The sequence below is a fragment of the Numenius arquata genome, chromosome 10 (genome assembly GCF_964106895.1).
Source record: "Numenius arquata chromosome 10, bNumArq3.hap1.1, whole genome shotgun sequence".
NCBI classification, from domain to species: Eukaryota; Metazoa; Chordata; class Aves; order Charadriiformes; family Scolopacidae; genus Numenius; species Numenius arquata.
This window is the reverse complement of record NC_133585.1, coordinates 39,272,950-39,296,106: the sequence shown is the minus strand read 5'-3', so window position 1 is coordinate 39,296,106 and position 23,157 is coordinate 39,272,950. Positions and strand designations below refer to the sequence as shown.

At 39.4% G+C, this 23,157-nt stretch overlaps 1 protein-coding gene across 1 annotated transcript in view; it reads right to left on the bottom strand.

Moving 5' to 3' along the window:
* The window catches only part of LOC141469697 (bifunctional heparan sulfate N-deacetylase/N-sulfotransferase 4), an 85,463-nt gene that overhangs the window by 17,822 nt on the left and 44,484 nt on the right, over window positions 1–23,157 (bottom strand). The window contains exons 4-5 of the mRNA XM_074155344.1: window positions 21,007–21,192; window positions 19,177–19,305 (exon numbers count right to left, since the gene is read on the bottom strand). Coding sequence (XP_074011445.1) covers window positions 19,177–19,305; window positions 21,007–21,192 — 315 coding nt within the window. The remainder of the gene's footprint in view (window positions 1–19,176; window positions 19,306–21,006; window positions 21,193–23,157) is intronic.

The following is a 23,157-nucleotide window of genomic DNA, read 5'->3' as shown; positions in this document are numbered from 1 at the left end:
CTGTCTGTGTTTACAGCATAGATGGACACAAAAGTTTGTTTTCATGTCAATGCATCAATACATAGAAAATGCAATAGTACAGATGTGCTGATCTAGCATGATGCTGCTGCTGGGACACATGCTGCTGTCACTGCTTTACTGTGCTGTTTGGTGGACCCAGGAAGGCTTTTGAGGGCAAGAGTGAGGAAACCAGTGGAAACCAAGGAGCGTCCCCTCCTGCGGTGCTCTAAGCAAAACTGGTGAATAAAAGAGAAAGAGCCTTTTTTTCATACTTCCTATGACAAAAAGTAAGCTACAGCACACAGGCTGAGACTCACCACCAGGCAACACTTCAAGGTGGGGATAATCCTTTTGGGAGGGAGGCAGGATGCCGCTCAGCGTAATGGAGCGGCACAAAGGCAATAAATAGTTTCAAGTTCTGGAGGCTGGGGAAAGGGCTCTGGCTGGCTTGCATCGCTCATGCTAGTTTAACCTTAGGAGTAATGTGTGTTACACAAATGTGCAGAGAGGCACTGAGTAAAATCCCTTAGTGTCCCTATACAATCTGCAGCCAACATGCCATGGGAAGTGAGGTCAGTTGTGTGTTACATTGGTGCCAGAACACAGACATTTTGCAGGACTGGTGTTCAAATGATGCTGTAGCTTGTACTGATGCAGTATCTTATTAGCTTTTCCAATTTATCTCTCCCTCTGTCCCCGTAGCTGTGATCACTCATAATTTGAGAGGCGTGAAGCGGAAAGAATACTGAAGGTATAGGTAGGAAAACTTTTACTTTTTTCTCTCTTTCTGCCATCCACCCTCTGATCCAGTACTCAGTCGCTGCCTCCCTCTAATACCCCGTAATACATTTTTCTTGAAATCCCTTTTGCTTTTCTGCACCCAGGGTCCTTTTGTTACAGAGACACTATTTAAAATTATTTTTTTTGACCCTTCATTTAATTGTAAGAAACACCTACGGATTTTTAGCTATTGCTTTCAAAGACTTGCACAAAATAGAGAATTCTGAGATTTACATTTTGCTGGTGACAAAACTGAGGTACAGAGGGATGGTGTGATTTGCAAAGAATTAATCTCCTCTCCCTAGGCTGACCCACACAGGACTTCTAGGAGCATCTTATTTCGATCTATATTAAATGGGAGTGAATGGAGAGCTGTGGCCCATAGACTGTGGAAATTCTGATTTTACTGTTGTAATGGGCTTTTTTTTCTCCTGGTTTCTGTTGGCTGCTCTGTATTAACATTTCAGAGATGTCCACAATGGTCTACAATTTCTCTGTTCAAAAGAAAGAGGTGGGAAGAGAACCGTGGTCCTAAATTTCTCAGACCACCTGTGCAGTTAGTGTGCCATTCTGGTTCATAAATCATGTTATTTCCATTAGGCTGGGTGGGCAGGGGGAAAGAAAGGGTATTTTACACTTCCTCCACCTGACAGAATCCAACAGAAGCTATACCCTGCATCTGGCTATTTACCAGCTCCTGGGCTCCTAAACCATAGTATTTGGTTAGTGATTTATTAACAAACCTGAACTGGTCACACTTATGGGATTGTTTGTAAACTAATGACAGCACCACCACACCATTTTACTAGCTGGTTCTTGTTTGCCAGGCTTTTTAAAATCAGTTATATCAAGAAATTTTAGATACACAGCATATTCTCTATATGTAATGTTTGCATATGCATGATTGTGTTATATATGTAAAATGAAATCTAGATTAGCTAGTAGAGAAAAAATAAAGGGCTGCTTTCAAATCTATTGGAATATAAACTGTGCTAGATCTGCTTGAAGTACCCCAAAACTGCATTCTGTACTCAGTGTTAATGAACTTTCTCCAGATGCACAGCCCTATGTACCTATTAATGCAGAATATAGAAGCTTATTTCCTCTTAAGTACAATCTTAACTAAAAGCACTTGTTTTTGGATGAAGATTAGCTGTCTGTCTCTGGAGGGCACTAGGATGCTGGACTACTCTAATACTGGAAATCATATTTGTCTTTTTTGGGAGGATCATCCCAGAGAACTGCAAACCACTGCAGATCCTGCAGCATGGACATAGCTTTCAAGGAAAGTTTGCAAAAAGTGTTGAACTCTGGTGGGATTTTCAGACTGGCTGGGTGACCCACATCATTCTAGCAGTAGCCACATAGCTATGAAGATCCTGTTAGCCACTTGGTTATACTTCCAGAGGCTTAAATTCCTTACTGTACATGACCACCAGAAACATAAATATCCTGAAGATCTCAAAGGGTAAGAGTACTTCCAAAGCCAGGACATATTTGCTTTTAAACCCCTATCTTGTGTGCATGTGCATTTGTTTATTGCAGGATTTAGTTTATGCTGTACATGAACCTTTGAGTGCAGGAATGTTTGATGTTTCACTTCAAAGCTATGCCTTTGGATGACTGAGGGTAAGTCCTGCCCTTAGCTGGTGTAAATCCCTCCAGCCTGAGTGAAACCTGCAGTTGTGTTGACTTGTACAGAAGCTGATATTAAATACGGCTGCTTCCTCTGTGTTCCCCAGAAGCCCATGTTCCATAGCCACCAATGCCCTTGCCGTCTATCCTAGTGGAGTAAAACAATTATGAAATTAGCACAAAGTTTCTGGTTTCTCCTAGAGAATAACATATGCCTACATTCTAGAACAGAGATTCCTGGAAAAAGGACCGTCAGTGCTCCAGCTTCCAGCTGCAGTGTAATCCAACTAGTCTCACTGGTGTACCTGGCCAGTCTCAAGGATGGCTATCCAATATTGGGAACCAAATATTGGCTGATATTTTTATGTTGATATTTGAAACTCTGCCTGTCCATCAACCTAGCACTTGCAATGAAAAAATCAATTACAAAACTTATGTGTAAATGTTCTCCACCTCATCCTCTCAGCCATTCACTAATGAAATAGGATCAATGTTCCCTTTTAGGCCCTTTCCTCCTGCTCATCTTTTGGCCCTGCCCCATTGATGGAAAGCCCGGGAACAGAGATAGGTCTCACGTGTGAATCCTGCTCCTCTAAGAGGAACTTGTTGTTTGCTGTCTTTAGCAACTTTTTCCTTTTCTTTTGCACCTCTTACATAAAATTTGCAAGAAGGAAGGAATTAATGCATGCAAAATAAACCAGGGTATAGCTCAACCTTGTCCAAAACAAAGACACGTTGGGAAATATATGGTGCAGGCATCCTGTTCTTGTAGAAATGTGCTAGCATATTTATTGCTCTTCTCTGCTCCCCTCTTGCATGTTTCCCAGAAAAATGAATTTTGCTATTCTGTCTCTTTCCATTGTGCTCCGAAAAATGCTGTACAGTTGCTCCAAGAGCAAACTCTCATAATTGGATCTAGATGGCAGCATGTTGTATTTCTGAATGTGTAAATGGGATGTCATGGCTGAGAAATGCAAAACTGTCAAGTGTCCATTTACTAATACCAAGTAGCTCTATGCTAGGCTGACCACAGAAATACCTCTTTCAGTTTCGAGTGTTTAATATATTTCACATCCTGACAGCCTCCTATTATGGATTACAGACTTTTCTTGTACCTTATGAGCCAGAGCCCCATTCACTGATAATGAAACCCAGAACACTCGGGCCCTTAATGCAGCTGTTTGTGCAGCAGCACAAAAAGGAAGCTGGGAGTGAGATTTTTGTGTTGACAAAGCACTAATTTTAATAATGACAAATTGTTTCTCTAGAATTCAGCACTATTCATATTCATGACCCCCTTGCTACTGAAGCAATACCATTTATATGCCTGAAAATCGCTTTTTTACTTTTACTCTATTTCTACTCTGCACGTCTTTCTATATTTTAGTGTTCTTGACAGGATAATCAAATATTTTCCAAACATGATATCTTTAAAGAAAGCAACAAAGGCAGTGTTTGGAAAGAAACATTTTTTTCTTTGATTGAAGGGGAAACAAAACCATTGAAAGGCGTTTTATTTCCCATGCCCATATTCATTACAGTGTCTGTATTCCACCCAAAACGCTCCCAGCGATGGGAGGGGAAGCTGCTGTCGATCAATGGTGGTACATGGCCTTGGGACCGCTCTACAAATACTGTAGGGTATCTATGTTGTTTTAACATTCCCTATTCAAAGAGCAAAATTGTTTCTCATTTACCCGGGAAGACTTTCTACTTTTGCATTATTTAGTTGGTATGATTAAATGAATTCTTTATTATTGACAGAAAAATTCCTGTGCATTGTTCCTTTCCCTATGAGAATAAAGTCTTATTTTTGTTTTCTAATATCTACCCAAGTCTCACTTCTAAAATAAAAGCTAAATCATGACCACATTCAAACACAGCAACTGTTTCCAAAGTTATATACATCTTTGATAGCCCTGATAAGTGAGGTCCTAGATGAAGAAAGCTAGTTAGGATGTTCCACTCCATTTAAAGCCTGTTTTTTTTAAAGCCTGTAATTAGTGGATTAGTGGAATTAGTGCAAAAAATTAGTGGAAAAAAAAGTGGATTTTTTTTTTTTTTTTACTATTAGGGCATGCTTTCAGAGCCTGTGAAAAAATAACTGCTACTGTTGATGACTTTATGCAGTCAGTGCGTAACTGCATTAGGGTGGAAAAACTAAATGGATTTTTTTATGTCTGTTCATTTGTCACACTTGTATAAGTGATCGGCAGTACATCTAATTGTGGGCAAAGTTTAATGAATGCTGTGCAAATGTGATGCTACCAGTTACTTCTGTGGGCCCCATGAAGTCTTTGCAGAAGTCTAGAGCAATTCAGTCCTCCTGTTATAAGCAAATATTTTCTTTTTTAAGTGAAATTCATGACATAAGAATTTTTTTTTGTTGCCATCTGAGTTCCTTAGACTATAAACTTCCTATAAAAAAATAAATCTATTTAGTTCAGACTCAAGAATAAACCCAATTTCAAAATACACAAATGAATCAAGTGAAAATGGATTTGGGTACTATTGTCTTAAGTCAGATTTGTACACCAACCATTTCGGACAGAATAATAAAAGTATCATCAAATATACAGCTCTGAGAAGTCTCATATGGTTTTGGTCTTCAGTTTTCAGAGATGATCACAGGAGTTTGTGTAAGGAGATAGCCATCAATAACCCTTTTCCTTGACGGTATATATTGCTTGCTCCTTGTTAATTCTATCAAGCAACTACAAAATACTGGTCGAGGCTGTCAACCTCTTTAGTCATAATCCTCTGCAGATAAAAATCAGTTCAGCTTCAATTATTTTGTGCCAATGAATAATGTGAGTATTCCTTGGCATCGGTTTATGATACCAAATTACATCCTGCTCTGGCTGAGAAAATCATGAAGATTTCTGTATTACTGCACTGAAATAATGATAGCTCTCCCTTACTGTTCTTAATGTTGCAAATATTGTCCTGACAGAACTGCCATCACAGCAGGAGGGCTGGCCTGAGCTGATGGGTGAATGACCACCAGGGGCCAGTGCCAGTCCAAGGTCTTCTGTAGTGCCTTTGAGTGGTGCACCCATATCACAAGTCTTGTATTTATCACAGCATGGAGAAATGCAAATGTTATTAGAAATAATACACTGTGCCTCCCCTGTATACATGGATAAAGCAAAATTTTTACTTTTGGCTCCGTGGAAGTGAAATAATGACAGCACTGATTATTTGGGCCCCTCACTACAGGAGGGACACTGAGGTCCAGAGAAGGGCAACGAAGCTGGTGAGGAGTCTGGAGAGCAAGTCTTATGAGGGGTGGCTGAGGAAGCTGGGGTTGTTTAGCCTGGAGAGAAGAAGGCAGAGGGGAGACCTTATCACTCTCTATGTCTACCTGAAAGGAGGTTGTAGCGAGGGCTGGGTTGGATCTCTTCTCCCAACTAACAAGTGATAGGACAAGAGGAAACAGCCTCAAGTTGCACCAGAAGAGCTTTAGATTTGATATTAGGAAAAATTTCTTCACTGAAAACGTTGTCAAGCATTGTAACAGGCTGCCCAGGGAAGTGGTGGAACCACCATCATGTGTGGGGCCATTGCATATGCATGTGTATGGGGAGATGACAGATGATATCTGAGTGCTCAGGCTGGAGCCATGACTGCCAACCAGCCTGCAGGCTTTGCTGCTTCTGCCCTCACCAAGTTTTCCCACTGCTTATTTCTAGGGGAGGGCCAGATTTGTGCATGGTGGTTGATAAATGCCTAATATCTAATTAAATAATGAGATGTTTGAGTAGCACGTAGATATTACAGATAATCCAGGAGGGATCGCTTTTTAGCACAGATTAAATATCTCTGCAGCAAAACTAATTGCTTTTCCAGAATTTCCAAAATATCTTATGGGGCCTCTTACTTGTGTGAGTGGAAAATAGTCAGAAAATGTCTTCCTGTTTGACTTTTATTTTAATGGAAATAAACAGTGCTCTCATTACTTTGAAGAAATCTAAATACGATGCTTATGTTTTAAGCAACATTAAACCTTAGTTATGTGGACCGCAGAGGATATGATGAAGTATAATTAAGAGAGAGTTTGCTCTACTCATGTAATATGTGCATGGCTACAATTCCTGGGTAAGAGGAGGAGACTCTGCCACTCAGGAATCTGTGTAAAAAAACTAGACAGCATTCAACCAAGGGAGCCAGCAGTGGCCAGGCTGCCAAACAGCTAATCACAGTGGTAATAAATATTTATGAACGCTGCATTTGAGCCAAGCTGTGTGCTTGACTCGAGTCGCTTTGCATAGACACTGTGGGTCACCGGGGAATGTTCTGTCAAATTTATCTTCTCTGCGATGACCTGGGGTTAAATTTTGTCTTCTCACAGCTTGGAGATCTCCCCTGGCTACTCTGGAAGGTTCCAGGGAAGAAAATATTTTTAGGCAGGAAGAAACTAGTCCTGAAGTGAACATGGACTTCAAGGGTGGTGACCTGACCACCTTAAGAAAAAAAGCATTAATACCTATAGAGGAATCCCAGTATTTCAGACCATGGTTCAATACACCAGGCCAAGATGCAAGCTGGTCTTTTCACTTCAACAGGACTTCAGTAAGTTCAATAGGAGCCTGACCTAGTGACAGTGCTTTTATTTTTTTAACTGGATCTTCAGTCATTTTTCTCTCTGTTTACCCTTCCAATCAATGAGTTAAAACATAATCTTCTGAGCTGGCTGACCTTTGGGAGAAACGTGCTCATGTATCTGCTAATGGCAAATGATGGTCAAAATGATTATTTGTTTGGATAAGTGTCCATAAATGACAGTTTCTCTGACATTTCTCTTTATAGATGTGCTCAAATAAGATCTGATTCTAACTGTGTTTTGAATGATGGAATGAATTATGCCTATTATCATTAACGTGGCACTTCATAGTCTCCAGGTAGAGGAAAGTAAAGTCTCTCAGAGCAATACTGACATTCCCTATGGAAATTACTGCCCAGGACCCTGAACTGCACACAGAATTGTAGGACAACCGTAAATCATTCAGTCTAAACTGAGTCCTCTTATAAATGCTGAATAAGTTTTCACCAGGATACTTTTTCTAAGACTGCGAAGAAGGAAATGCCAGGCAAGTTGATATAGACTGGAGATGCAGGAAATTTATAATTTGTTTTTATAACTGTTCTACTGTCATGTTGCTATTCTAGCAGTTTTCTGAAGAGCTGACTTCTCTATGTTATATAGTATTCATAAATGATGATTAATTAATCCATTTTAGTAGCCTACTCTGAGCAAACAAACCTCAGAGTTAATTTAATTCTCCACTCTTGGTTTCAGAGGAAAAAAAATACAGCATTTTCAGTTCACTAGAGGATATAATATTCTCAAATCAGCCACTTTCCAATTAATTTTGAATGGCGAACACAGCAAGGAAATTTTGTTCTTGTCCATTTACTTCTATTAAGGATTCATTTTCAATAATCAGAGAATTCTGAGTCAGCTCATTTTTACCTTAAAGGCTTGCCTCCTGACAGTTTAATAAATTATCGTATGGTGTGTGCTTGAAGGTAACAGATTCTTTTTCTCTTTACCCAATAACCCTCTTGTTGACACACAGCCATTTATTACTATTTCTGCCATCACCTAACTTGCTGGGAGGCAATTCTGATAAAGTACCAAAACACATGGTGTTGGAGTATCAGCTTTTATAAAGAAGGAAAATGTCGTGAAAGAAAGGAGATGTGTTATCGTTGAAATATTTTCTTCATGCTTTGAATTTCAAGCTAATTTGTTTCTAAATATGCTGCTGAAGGCTTGAGTTTCCATGGGATAATATTTTCCCATACAAGCCCTTTGCAGCTGGGGTAGCCATGTGGGATGAAGGAGAAAAGAATGATTTACAAAGGGGAAAAAGCCTAAGCAAGGTTGGAGTGGATTTAATCATACACCTGGAGTTGGAAGATAAAAGTGGCTTTGACTTCTATGTTTGTGTTATAATATTTCTATCATGTTATCAGTGCTTACAGGTCTTCTAGTTGCAAAAAGAAATATCTTTAGGGGAAGGAGTGATTGTGCTGTAGATACGGGCACTTTTATAGTGTGCTGTCTTTAAAAAAAAAGTATATTGGTTCTATTGAACCTTAATATGTGCCATGGCAGGAAGAAAACAGAAGTGTTTACAATGCCCAGCATGTGTGGGATGTAAGTATTTTTCTGAATAAAGAAAAGATACTACCCTCTTCCTCAGGCAAAAGATAATGACTACATCCTGCAGTTATGCTGCCTGCCCCAGCAGCTCTGGCTGGATGCCTCTGGGATGCCAACCCCTGTAGCCCTCTCTACAGGGATGAGCATCTGGCCACTCTCTTGTGCTTCGCTGTAACGTTCACTTACATGTGGAAAAATGGTTCTTTACATTCTGCTGGCACGTTAATGGCCCCCTGTACAAAGAAGAATAAGGGCCAACTTGCTGTCTTTTTTCATTTGACTTGGTATGTTTGTGACCATTAAGATGTATTCTGACATAGCTGGTTAATAACAAAACCCCCTTTTAATTTGGTAGAATGAACATACCCCGCTTCTCGTGTTGGAGAGGGACAAGCCTGCCCCTACAGGCAGTAGCCTGCTAATTATGGCTCAACGTGTATCGACATTTTTCTAGCAGGGAGGTTGCTTGCTTGCTTTTTCCTGTTCCTGAAATATGCTGAGATGCTCTGTTCACAGGGCCCTTAGTAGAACTGCATTATGAATTACTTCTGGATTGCAGTGTATTTCCTACAATGCCCAAGGTTATTTTTTATTCTTTCTACAGCTATGCTCAGAGAAACAAAGCAAATAAAAAGAAAAATATTATTAACACTCAAGGTGTTTCATAATAACACTCCCAAATCTCTTGTGGAAGGTATAAATTAACCCCTCTCTGCATTTACTTTTCATATTCTGAAGCAATAATGTGTGATTCTCATCTGGTTTTGTGATGAGTGAGAGCAGGAAACAAGAACAAAATGTTCGAAGTATGGCACATGTGGGACACACAGAATCTAGATCTAACAGGCTGGAAATGAACAATAACCCTTTAGTTATGGTGAGAGTTTAAAAATGTAAATGCATGTATGTGGCCTTCAAAATTAAAAGTGTCCCATGACGCTTACAAAGAATTTGCCTATCTCTGCAAGTGTGATCATGCCTTGTTCAAAGTTAGAATAATAATGTACCATATTATGGACTGTCTGTAGCTTCTCCTGAGTTGCGCTCAAAGTTACCTTTCAATCAGAAGTCTGATTTCACTCTCGACAACCAAATTCCCACAAAAGAAGCTAATCTTCCTGAAATTCATATGCCACATTTCACTTCAGGTGAAAGCTTCTTAGGGATGTTTGATTGAAGTAGGAAGAGGAGTTTAAAGAGGTGCTTAACTTTTCCCTTTTTCTGCTACTTTTCTTTTTTTAACTTTAAAAATGGCTTAATCTCTCAGTTGCAAATATGTCTTATTTTGTTAGCTTTGTGGAAAAAACATGTTTTGTGCAAGGTATGCATGTGTCTCTAGATACTATGTGGTGATGCAGGTATAAATCTAGAGTAAAGAGATTTATATATATATAAATAAAATGCAGGAATGGTCTGTGCAAGTTCTTTATGGTGGAACTATGGAAAGAAGACAGTGGAAGACTGAATTAAAACACTCCATGAGAAGAGGAAAGGAAGAGTTAGTCCAGCCAAGTTCATGTGTATAACAAGGAGGAAAAGGAAGGAAGAATAGGAGAAGAGAAGCATGTCCTGAATTTAGGCACTGGATATAAGTAACAATCTCATCCTTGCTAGAGATGTTCAATTTAACCACATCTCTAGGGATATCTGACCTTCTTGGTTCAGGCTACAGAAAACTTTAATTCAGTTGTGACCAGGATAGAGGTGGGAATGTCTTGAGATGGTGGGGGTCTCATATTAGGTTTAATTTTTTGCAAGCTCTTTCACTGTTTGAATGTGGCCAAAGATTGGGTCATACTTGGCAAGAAACTGCCCTTGCATACACAGCAAGGTCTACAACTACTTTGGTTTCAGTGTTAACTTGCCACTGTCTCTTCTGAAGGGCTTGGTGGCTGCAGACCCAAAATAGGGCTAGAGTGGAACAGAAAATGGGAAGGGGGTGGAGGTGTTAAGGGCTATCCATTAGCTCTTCAACGTGAACAGATATTGAGAAAAATATGCATCATAATAGCAAGTAAAGCTAATTAACTGACTACTCAACTAAGCAAGTGGGTCTTGCTGGTTCTTTTTCCGAGCCTGGTGCACTTATTTTTCTTTAGTGTTCGGTTGAGGTGCCTTTTGTGCTGTCACTTGCTGGCTTAATAAAAAGCTCTCTGGTTTAAAGAGATTTTTTTTTTTTTTTTTTAGGAGGAATTACTCTCTCTTGTTTGTAGGGGCGATAATATTTAGGGCTGTATTTATTAGCTTATCTTGGCTGCTAAACGTTTATGACTGTTCTTTATTGTCTGTGAAGCAGGGGAGTAAAGGAGACGAGCTAGAAAACAGATACTGGAAGACCTTGTGGATGCTGAAGATGTGATATATAGAACAATTTATAAAAGCATGCTTTAAATACGTCAGAGCATTTCTCAGGAGACTGAATGAAGGGCAATGGTTAGAGAAGAGGGACTGAACCCACTTAGTTTTGAGCCTGACATCTGGATGTGGAAAATCCTCCTCAAATTTAAACTCCAATGGAGTTCCCTAACTATGAGAAACCTGCTTTTTGCTGCTGCAAGTATTTCGCTTTGGGATCTGTATGTTATGAATGTTTTGTTAATTATAAATTTTCATGGTTTACATTTTGAGGCAAACCAAAGGATTTGCTCTGTTCCTCCTATTTGCTCGCTCTACCTCATGCTCTGTGTTTGTTCATTAGAGCGGTTGATGTGACTGTGAGTTTCCCTTAGAAAATATGTTGCTTTGATGAGCACATCACAGCTTTCATTCCAAAGCTCTCTTTCAAAAAAAATAAGGTACCTTAATGCAGGTTGATTTTGATGCCAGTTAACTTGTCTTTCTCTGCTGAGTATGTCAAAGACAGAAATGCGTATAAAATTGGTTAACATTTGATGGGAAGGTATTTAAAAAATAAAAAAGAGCAAAGCAAAGGAATATGGCACAGCACAGGTGAAGTGAACAATGAGGAAGGGGGATTTGCAAATATATTCTGGGAACAGATAAAGTTATTCTAAAGGGCAGTTAAGCTATGTAAATAATGAGAAGTAGAATAAAAAAATGCTGGAAATGACTGAAATGTTGAATTCCTTGAAATGCCATATATTTTTTTATAGTTATATAACCAAATGAAGCAAATATTTAAAAAAAATCTTTGAAAGCACCTCAAAACACTGCAAAAAGGTTATAAAGAACTGGCAAGGTTTAGGAAGAGAGAAAAGGAAATGATGCTGTTTGAAATACTTTTAAAAGTAAATAAATTTTAAAAAGCCTTAAGTTGACTTTTTTTCTGTTGAAGCAGTGGAATCCTCTACACCTGCAGAAAACCTAAATATTTTTTCACAAGGGATCGGGTTGCTAGAATGCTGGTCAGAGCCAGAGAATTTTCTATCATGTTTACATAGCTGGGTAGTGTTATATTCAGAGTAAGGCCATGGTATTCTTGTCTGATGCTCTTTGGTATTAAATCCCTGGTTTTGAATATATGACTTGAGTAGCACTGTAATTTCTTGAGTAATAATGTACTCTCTTGTTTTAAGATCTAATTACAATTAATACAGACATACGTGCTGTCACAGCACAGTGGTAAGAATCCTAGTCTTGCAAAAAGTTTTATTTTACTATCAAAAGTAGATTATGCATAAAAGCAGTTTTGTAAAACTTTTTAAAAATTTTTGATTGATTGAAATTTTAATGTATCTCCTCCCCCCTTCTTCCCTTGCTTATTTTTACTGATTGTGGTAGTTTTGCTGCTTTATTTTCTCCACTGACATAAAAGTGCTGATGCTACGACCTTTAGGAGTTCTGTCCTAATTAGGATTTAGTGAATAACTGATTTGTGATTTGTTTGTCAAACCACAAAGGAAATAACACCCACGACAGTAGCAACATAACACTGATTGAACATCTAGCTTTGGTCTAGAAAGGGAGGAAAAACATATTTTGGTTGAATGTTTCATTGCTTTTCTTGTATCAAATAGTAAAGGACTGCTCCAACACCCACAGTAATGTCTCATTTTCTGTCCTAAACTGCATGTGTATTTTTCATTTGTAAATACATCTGAAGCTCCTTGTTACTGTTCTAAGCCTCCAGATGAACAAAACCCTTCAAAAGGTATCAATCCAACTCCTCTCTGAAATAGTTGCACTTATTTAGGTTTATTTCAAACCCAGTCTGTTTGCTGAGACTTTTTCCACTAACTTTAATGAGCTTTGCTTTGAAGCGTTTATGCAAAGAGTAACCCCAAACTCTAGAGCTGAGCAGCCTTCTGCATTAGCTGGATCCTGGAAAGGTCTGGCTGGGATTCTTGTAACCCTCATTAAAACTCAAAGCAAAGTTGGTCTGATTTCTGTCTGTCTTGGTGGAATTTATCCCTCCTCTGCATACTATTAAATCATCTCTGCCAGACATGACTCATCTTTAGGATTCATAAATTAGAAAGCAAAAATATCTCTCTGAGCCATAGAGTATTCAGTAGAAGCCGTTTTAACAACAAAAACAAAAAATTCACTAGAAGATCCCCTTGACAATCTCTCTGCAAACTCTTTATCCCAATGCAATGTCACTTGGGCATTTTCTGATTTAACCATCCAGGTGGTATTCCTTCATGGAAGTGCAAACTTTTTTGGGATATGAGCTTAATATTAATTTATAATATATTTGCTGAAATTGCTAACTCCAACCTGAGTAATGGATAGGGTTTCTGTAAACCACTTGCTTGTCAAAGGCTCAGCAGGGGATAAAAGAGAATTTGTCGGTAGCCTTCATTGGTGTGTGTTCTAAAGTTAGGAAAGGTTAACAGATATTGAGTTCTTGACTTATTCAAGATTTAGTTGCAGGTTCCTTACCTCATGCAAAAACTTCATTATATCCCACCTGCTCCCTGCCAGGGCCCCTTTGGGAACTTCTCACACCATATACTCACAGAAGAAATAGTGTTGCAGTGAATGTAATCAATGTCAGTGATACTGCTTGCCATTATCATTCAGAGTTGTGGTCTGACCCTAAATTATTTGTAAACAGATTCTTCCTATTTGATACATTATAACTATTTAGTAAATTTGCTTCCCCACATTTAATATTCTTGAAATGTGCTTCAGTAATTAAACTAATTGAAAAAAAATGGTTAATCAAAACTTGATTATTTAAATTGTGTTCTTACTTGCCCTTGTTCAGGGGGATGGGATAAAAGATTATAAATGTATGTCATAACAGCCTACGGAAACAGGAACTTCTCTGTGCTTTTACAACCCGTTGTCACTGCTGAAATCCTATTAAAAACACAACTACAAATCAAGTTACTGCTTTCTGCCTGGAGACCCTGGTCTGCATCATCCAGGTGAGGCATTTTCCTGAAGAAAGCAGGTTCATAGTGCAGATGCCATGCCCATGCAATAAGAAGAACCATGATCTATCACCTGTGTTTTAACTCTTCTGGGACCTGTTTCAGTTCAATGCAATTGACCTGTTCAATGTATAGATGCAAACGCAGGGAAAACATTAGATCCATGGTTATAGGGTTGAAAAGCAGGCAGAAGTCCTAGAAGTTGGCGTTGATGTTGACTTCAGTTCAGTTGTGCCTCGGCTGCTACTTATGCTAAAGTTTATTCATCCACTTATTGTTCTTCTGTGTCTCATCAGAACAGCTTGTGTCACCACTTATTTACAGACTTTCAGGTTTCTGTTTCTTCGCCCTGACATCCAAAGTTAGAAGGCCAGAAATAGCTGACTTTTATTTTGTTTTAGACAGCTAAATAGCTGTAATCCACAGCAAAAGGTGCTGGTGTACTGATTTTAATCAAGACACTGTGATTATTTGTAAAATTTGAAACAGTCTGAAAGACTGTTTTGAAGTCTGTGTTTATGGGAAGCCTGTAATAATTTACTGGAGAGTAAAGTATGGCTTTTTACTTGCCTCAAAATAACTGTGGGCATGAACTGAACTGTTCTCAGCTGTACTCTTGTCCTCCCTGACTAGTGAATGTATATGGTACTGGTTGGTGTAAAGGGGCAACTGTTGGACTAGTAAGATCAAAGAAACTGGTAAATCAAGCAAGGAAGCTGGTGATGGATGGTGAAGTGAAAGTGGGGCCAAACTATGCAGTACCTCTTTGAAATTTTTTAGCTGGTGGTGTTAGTCTACTCTGTAATAATCTAGAGATTTGCCCATATGTCTCTTCAACAAGGCAAACTGAAAGTGAGAGAAGATGAGGTTTTGTGGTTTTTTTGTTTGTGTGTGTGTGTTTTTTTTTTTTTTGCTTTAGTGTTCCAACAGCTTTGGTCATTTCCATGTGGTGTTAGGAGATGCCTTACAGCAGCGATGCTTTGTTTGTAGGTGAGGGTGTGAGATGTGGAGTGTGATGCTCCTCTGTATCCACTCATGGAGTAAGCTGATGCCTACATTGCTCCCACCACATAGTGTTTCTGCACATATAGCTCCAAAATATAACAATTATTTTGTACATCTGTTTTTAAGAGTCTGAAATAGTGCAAGAACTATATTGTTGCTTTAGAAGGATGTTTTTATGCATGAGACCGGTAATGTGTGTTGCACACTCAAGGACATAGTGCAAAACAGTGGGAAGATGTGAGGATTGAAAGCCTCCCAGGAATGGTGTTGGAGGTCTGCAGAGAGCCAAAGCCAATGCAGCCTTGTGTGGACTGACTTTCGGGAACAGTCCCTAAAGTGAACCATCCTCAAAACTCGGTTCCCCTATTTTGATTTGGGGGAAACCAGGTAGCTGCCTCCAAAAGAGAAGCCAGGAGCAAACAGACACTTGTGCAATATGTGGGAGACCAGCCTTTACCATAGCTACTTTGGGAAGATGTCATTGAACTGCACAGCTCACTTTATTTTTTGTTTAAAAAGTATATTAGCAATTATTTATGGGTTGATTTGTTTTTATAGGGAAAGCATATGGATTTTCGAGCATCTAAACCCAAAATGTTGTTACATCACATTTAACTTTGAATTGTTGCCCAACTATTGGTAGGATCATCTACAGAAACATAGCAATGTAAAGAATGGCAAAGGGAACAAAAAAACCAACCCAAAACCAGAAATGAGACAGACAGGCAACAGCCACAAACAAACTTGCTCAGAAACCCTCTTCTAACTTCTAGCCTACTTGAGAATCAAGAAGGCACCTCATAAAATGATAACAAAGTGATCATCTGCTGTAGTTATAGAAAGGGCTCTGTGAAACCAGATATTCCTTTTTTTCTTTGTGGTTTTTTTTTTTCTTTCCCCTGTGCTTTTTTGAACCAGGTGGGGGTAGTAAACAACACTGTGTACCACAGGGCAGATAATTAGCTGTATAAGGAGATTTCTAACCCAATCTTGGACTCTGGAATATGATCTTTTATGGTAAGCACACACATAATTTGTATGTAACTTCAGTTGTCATGGTAGCCTGCCAGCGCTGTGAGAGTGCACATGCATACATTCTCTTTCTACAAGCAGAAATAGTTTTATACTATCTTCACCCTGCAGAAGAGGTTCCACTTTCCTCTTGCTGTAGGCACATAGCTTGTGCTAATGCCAGTAACATTATTCAAATTCAACTGAATTTGCGATTGACCAGTGGAATAGGCACTATGTTGATCCTGTTAACAAGATACCATTGATTTTTATATACTAATCTGTAAACTTTTTCAAGTTAACCACCAAAACACTACACCTTCTTTTACACTGAATAAAAGAAAGGTCTTCCCATTTGTTCATTTGTGTGCTGTCCAAACTTGGTATTTAAAAAAAGAGGGGTGTATGACCATAGATGATTTTATTTCCTACTCACACCAGTTTTATTCTGAGATAAGGCTAGATTTTGCTTTTACTGTTGTCAGTCAGTGCATATTTCATAGGGTAATGTACCAACCTGACTTGAATGATGGTGGGGTTTTGCCGTATATCTTACTTCAGCTCATACATGATTAAATTATATTTCTTCCTGTCTGAGTAAGCACTTATATTGGAACAGATTCATACTTAACTCAGAGTGAGGGAAGTGCATGTCAGTATTTCACTTGTCGCTTAGCTCAGTAAAATATCAATTTTGATGAGGTAAAGACAAAAAATCATAGAAGTGGGAGGGGGGAATCAAACATTAACAGTATAGAAATGCTGTTTTTTTTCAAATACCACCCAATAATATATATATTATTATATAATATATTATATAGTATATTATATATTACACTCTTGTTACAGGAGTGTAGCTTGATCAAAACAATGACATCGTGTACTAAAGAAAATCATCCCCCCTCCCTCCTTTTCTGTGGAAGATAGTCTTCTAGCTCTGTCATGAACATCACAGATACCTGATCAGGCCAGGTTTGATGGGACTTTGAGTAACCTGGTCTAGTGGGAGGTGTCCCTGTCCATCACAGGGGGGTTGGAGCTAAATGATCTTTAAGGTCCCTTCCAACTCTAACCATTCTACGATTAAATCTGGAATGCTTTGCCTGCCATTACATATTGCCTTCCTAGGAAAGGTCCTGTCTCTGCTGCATCACTCCTGAAACCTAAAAGGCAGACAGCAGAACTGCTTCTCTCAATATTCTTTGTGCCATGATCAGTGGGGCACCAAGAGCACTCGTCTGTGCTGTAGGACCTGTCTAGGGAGGGATTTGGTCCTTACCTGGGGGAAGCAATTGGACCCGCCTGGGGGAAACCTCCTGTGGGGCTGGTGTGAGCAGCTGAGGGTGTTGAAGCTCCCAGAAGGAAGATGCTCCAGCACCTCCGAGGTTGTTCCTGCTTGGGAGCTGCCTGGAAAGCCCAGGCCAATTAATTCTGGAGGGTGTAATAAATGGTGGCATAGGCCTATCTGATTTAATTAAGAGTTCAATAATAGCCTTTAAAATAATTTTTAGACTAATTGAAGAACTACCCTTCCCTGTATCCTCAGCCTGTCTTTGGAAAGAATGTTTTGACACATTCGTTTAAAAGACCTAAAAGTTGTAATTTCTGATAGGCAACTGTGAACTTGTGTCTTCTTGCTCATTTGCTGTCAGGAAGAAAGAAAAACCTGAAATTTAGGGAATAGGGAGATGGTGGTTGACTGAGGAACTGGGACTATTCTGAGCATCTCTTGTGGAGTAAGAACATACTCTGCTGCAGACTGCTGCATTGTCTAAATCTGAGGAAATCTTCAGATAAGTGAAAGGTGCACAGGTATTGATCAAAGTATGGTAAAGCTAAGGATATATTCCAGCAGCATCCCAAGACAGTGATAAGCCAAGTTACACTTAAGGAAACTATGGGGAAAAAAGCCAGCCTGAGAGAACTGCAGGCAATGGAGGGACAGGATAAAGAACAGGGATGTTTTTTTATTCTCAAATTAGGTGTCACATGTATGGTACAGAAAAATTCCTAATACATGTCCTGTTTTTTTAAGCCCGCTGAATCTTTGACTCAGATGCCACCTTAGCTCCCCAGCCAAAAATTTCACCTAATTATATAATACCAAAATCTATATTAGGTCTCTAAATAAGTGACCTGGATTTGAGAGTTAGCTCCACCTGAAGTTCCTTTAACTCTGCAGAGAAGTCAATGAGTACTGTAATTCAAACTCACTGAAAATTAGGCCAACCGGCAAGACACAAAACATTTATCTTCTGAGTGGTATAGTTTGTTTCAGTGGAACAGGAAAAAGGGAGGACGACAGTAAAAAAATAATTGATACGTGGGGCTTTTGTTTTTGTCCTTCCTCCTCCTACCTCTAGGCTGCTGTCTTAAATGGCATCAGACTGTTCTTCACAGGTAAGAGAACTGGGACTTAAAAATATAGCATTTGCAGTCAGGCAGCTTTCCTCCTTGATCCTTGGTAAACCCAATTGCACTTATGCACCCACCTACATCATATTGTCGGAGGTGTATATTAGCACAGCAGAGTTCAGACTGCTTTATTAGGTAAGAGACAAAATTGCATAATAGCTCTGCAAATCACCCTTAAAGTGTGTGGCACTTCTGATTAAACCATATATATGTGTATGTTTATACATACGTAGGTTGTTTATATGTGCACACATACGTACTTATATATAGTTTATGGTTGATGTAATGTTGGCAGAGAAAAAGAAATGTTGCACTGAGCAAAGCAAAAACGTTTGTTAGTAAGTTGTGTACTGCTTGAGGTATTCTTTAGCTGCACAGAACCTATTTTTAAGAGCCAGTGGTGGGGTAATGATATCACACCTGAGCCCTGGGGTTTCCATCAAGTGGTATCAGGCATGCCTGAGGACAGAAGCTTATGGAATAAAGGAAAAGTGGGATAAGATCACAGTTTTCTCTACCCTCACTGGTTTCTTTCACTCTCAGCTAAACAAGTCAGTGCAGTCTTCTCTTACAGGGACATGGCTTTAGGTTGGGCAACAGTATGGGGCTGAAACTAATGCATTTTCCAGTAGCTTGATGCATAGAGCTGTAGTTAGAAATTAGCAGAAGACACTTTGCTTCTTTCCTCTTAAACTGCTTGTTACCTCTGAGCAATGGTCTTGATTTTCATTTCCCAGACAAGATCAAAGAAAACTGATTCCATCCCTTCGTCCCTCCTTCCTCCCCCTTGTCCAAAAAATAGCAAAAGGAGGTACCTACGGGATTCAGGAGAATGGTGAGGAAAAGTTCACCCCCTCGGATACTTTTGTCCAGCTCCTGAGGACCCCCAGGATATTCCTTGTAAAAAATAGTATGGGTGAAAAGGCCACAGGTCTGTCGAGGGAGCACCTGAGAACAAAATAACAGCACCATTGTGACACTGACTTCTTTCTGCAAACTTATCCTGGCATAGCCACCCGAATCCCACCAGCAACTCAAAGGAGTAAAACAGCAATCCTTTCTGCCTCTTTGCTCTGGCATGTTTATTCGTGGGCTCTTTTCTGCCTTCTGTACTCTTGTGGTAAGCAAGTGTGGATCAGCAGATGTGGAGATTTTCGGCTCTGAAAAGCTGCAACACACATGGGCTGAGCTTTCCTGCGGAACGCTTTATTCAGCTCAGACACTCATAATAAGTGCTTGTTTCCTGGCATTTGGAAGAGGAGGAAAACAAAAAGCCAAACCTCTCTTCCCTTAGCAAGGTGAGTTTATTAGCAGATAAGTAGTGCTTCCTGGCCATCTTTGCTATCTCAGGCAATTAATCTTACTGTTCTCGAGACACTGAATTTGTATTCAAGTCTGTGGACCACAAAATACTTGTCGTTTTATACTTTCCTCAGTCCTGAAAACCATACTGAGCCCCTCATTCCTGGTTGTGAAACGTGTCTGGGACCAGTGGGATGCTTGAACGAGACCAGTCTGAGGTCAGGTCCCCGTCCCATCATAAATCAAGAGGCTGTGTGTCAGAAACCAGTCACTGCAGGCGTGGGAAGACAAACTCATCTTGGAGAACTAGATGGTTTAGTTACATTATTAGCTAGGTGCTCTGGTAAAGTAGAGACAACAACTGTCAGGGAGTACAGGTATTGCCTAATCCATGCAGAGACATAATTCACCTGGGGAAGGCCTTTTGTTTCCCTCTAGTCAGTGTTTTTGCTTTTCTGCTCAGTTAGAACAACAAATAAAACCTACATTCAGCAGAGCATTTTAATAAGTGTGTAAACGCACAGCTGAAATTGAGTCTATTCCAATAGTAATTGGACTCTGTGCAGTAACTTCTTGTTTCGATTAAGATGTTCCTTTTGTTGTCTTTAGGGGATCACAATTTTGACTTTACATGCATAGGCAATATTCAAGTCAGCTGGGACTTTAAAGCATCCTGGGAGCTGCCTTGAAATATGTCTAACTTCACTTACACGTATTCAGTTTTTGCGTTTCACCTATCTATGGGCTGGCAGCTGGTAAAACAGGTCAAATAATTTTATACATTTTCCTGCCCTTCATGTAGTTGAAGTGTGTATGTGAGGAACCTTCTCCCTCCTTGTACAAACGCATGGTGGGGAAGTCGGGCAAGTGCCTGGTCCTGGGCTCTGGGAGTTTCAGAAGCAAAGTTTGGGAGGAGACCTGGGCCTCAGACAGTGTCATACTTGCTGAAGGAGATTACTTACACCTGCTCACCTTCCCAGGTGGTGGATTTCTAATCCTTTCATGCATAAAGATGAACCAGAGCTTGAAACATAGGTCTTAGGCAGTTTAATGAATTTCAAAGTATGCATTTATAACTCCGTTGATAGTTGATGGTACTACAAGTATGTTTCGTTTCTGAGGATTATATTTGCAGTTGCCTGAGTTTCTGTGACTCTTTTTTTTTTTTTTTTTTTTTTTTTTTTTTTAAACTGGCTGCATAACAAACGCACCATTTTGGCATCCTTACAAACCCTCAATCACAAAGAATTTTAATGATTGCTGTAAAACTCAAAGCATCTGATAAAAATAGCATATCTTTGAGTGACTTAAAGTACAATTGCTATGAAGCATGGAAATGCAGTGTACCATGATGCCATTGTGGATGAAGCCCCGTCTGTACCGTGCAGGTTTCAGGTGTGGATATTCTTCTGTGCTGGTCACTCGGATGTGCCAGACCTTCTTCCAGGCCTCATAGAGCTGGATGTGAACCGGGTAGACCCCGGAGTGGTGCGGAGCCACTGCGTATCCCATGTCAGTCGGTATGCCGTGCTCCTGCAACACAGCAGAGGGAGGAATAGATTTAGGAACAGAAAAAGAACATGGAATTATTCAAAGCTTATTTTTCCTGCAGACAGTAGCATCGGGGAAGCTGTCGTCCTTGGACAAACTTGTCTCTATTTGTATGTAGCACAAGCTAAAAATGGAGGGGAGATGAGGGGAAGTGGAATTACAGTTTGGTAACTGCAGAGTGATAAATAATCCTCTTGGATTACATTGTGTATACTGTTATATGGAATAGATTTGCCTGCTTGCTCATTACGTATTGCATGTATTTTAATATGCATTCTACCTGTTTAGTTCTTTTTAAAGGTAAACTGATGCTGCTTATTTACTAAGCTATCAAATAACATTAGAGCAGTAAACAGATGGGAAAAAAAAATTGCAGTGATGTGGGATTTTTTTTGTTTCCTATTTCTGAAATGAGAGCAAGTTTTCTTCTTGATTTTAAAAATAAATAAATAAATATCCCCCATAGGTTCTGAATCAGCTTATATTTTTTCCATGGTATTAAGGTAGTAGCAAAAAAGCTGGACTTTGACGGACATATTTTTCATTTCATAAATATTTATTCAGCTCAGTTTCTATGAGGAAACAGGTGCATTTTCATGAATATAATCCATAGGTTATCTTGAAAATATCTTCCACTGGCACAATGAGGTAGTTAATGTGCAGGCAGAAGGAATTAAGGAAGAAGCTTAACTGCAGGCATGCTGGGCATGTTCCCTTCACTCCTGATGCTCTCCTGCCTTTGTTCTGCCCCTCATCCCTCCCGCTCCTGACTTAGCGTGGGCTGCCTGAAAACCCCATCTGATGATGAGACCCGATAACCACATCTATAGACTGGGATATATTTAAAATAGAGCAAATTATTTGAAGTGTAAGCTATACATGTGAAAATGTAGTAATTAGTTTCATTGGTCTGAGTGACTGTTCAGAAACGCATCTGGCGTTTATCAGCTCCTGGCAGAAAGAAAAGCTGTGCTCTGCCTCTTCTGCACAGGCTCAGTTCCAGCAGGTACCAGTAAAAGCCCTTTTCTACTCTCCCACAGCACCTCCAGGTTGCAGGGTGTCCTGCCACTCTGGCTCTCGCTGCATCCCTTCCTGCACTGTGTTTACTGAATTCATTTTACCCCCTATACTGTAGGATACATCAGTTGTTTTATCTTCATATAAAAATGATATTCGGAGGGAATGGCTAAATTGTGAGACCTTTTTTTTTTTTTTTTTTTTTTTTTCCCCCTTTCTCTTGCCTGCATTATCCAAGAACTGTTGATTACTTTAATTCCAGGAACAGCAGGTTCTGCTGGCCATCTTTAAGTACTTTGCAAGGAACGGTTTTTGGTTCATTGACAAAAATTAAGTTAAATCTGTGGGGAATACTTGTTCATACATCATATAATGCAACTACTTAAAATTATGCATTCTTTATTAGTAAAGATCTTAGGTTATTGTCTGATCTTGGAAAAAAAAGAAACCCCAAACTCACTATTTCATAATTTACTGAGAGAAAAATGTAATTTCTGCTTATTCATGTTGTTACCTACCTGAAAGGCATGAGTCAGTTTAAGGATGAAATGAGGAATAGATCTATAATAAGAAGTGTTGAATCACTCTTTTCACTAGGTTGGTGTGGTTTGTTTTTTTTTTTCTCCCCCCCCCCCCCCCCCGAACATGTATAATGTATAAAGGAAAAAGCTATATCTACAGGTTTCTGAAAAATCTGGCCATTTATTACTCTGTCTACGATGCTCATGCTGTCAAATACACTGTGTTAACTTAAATATTCTATATTAACTTGAATCTACAAACCTTCAACAAACCTGTGTTGGGCAGGATACAGACAAATGTGTCCTGAGCTAGATAATGAACACTGCTCTGAATGTCCAAAAGTAGGTGTCTGGATGAATACATGCGAAATCCTGTTTATCTACTTACTGTTTGCTGCTGGTATTGCCA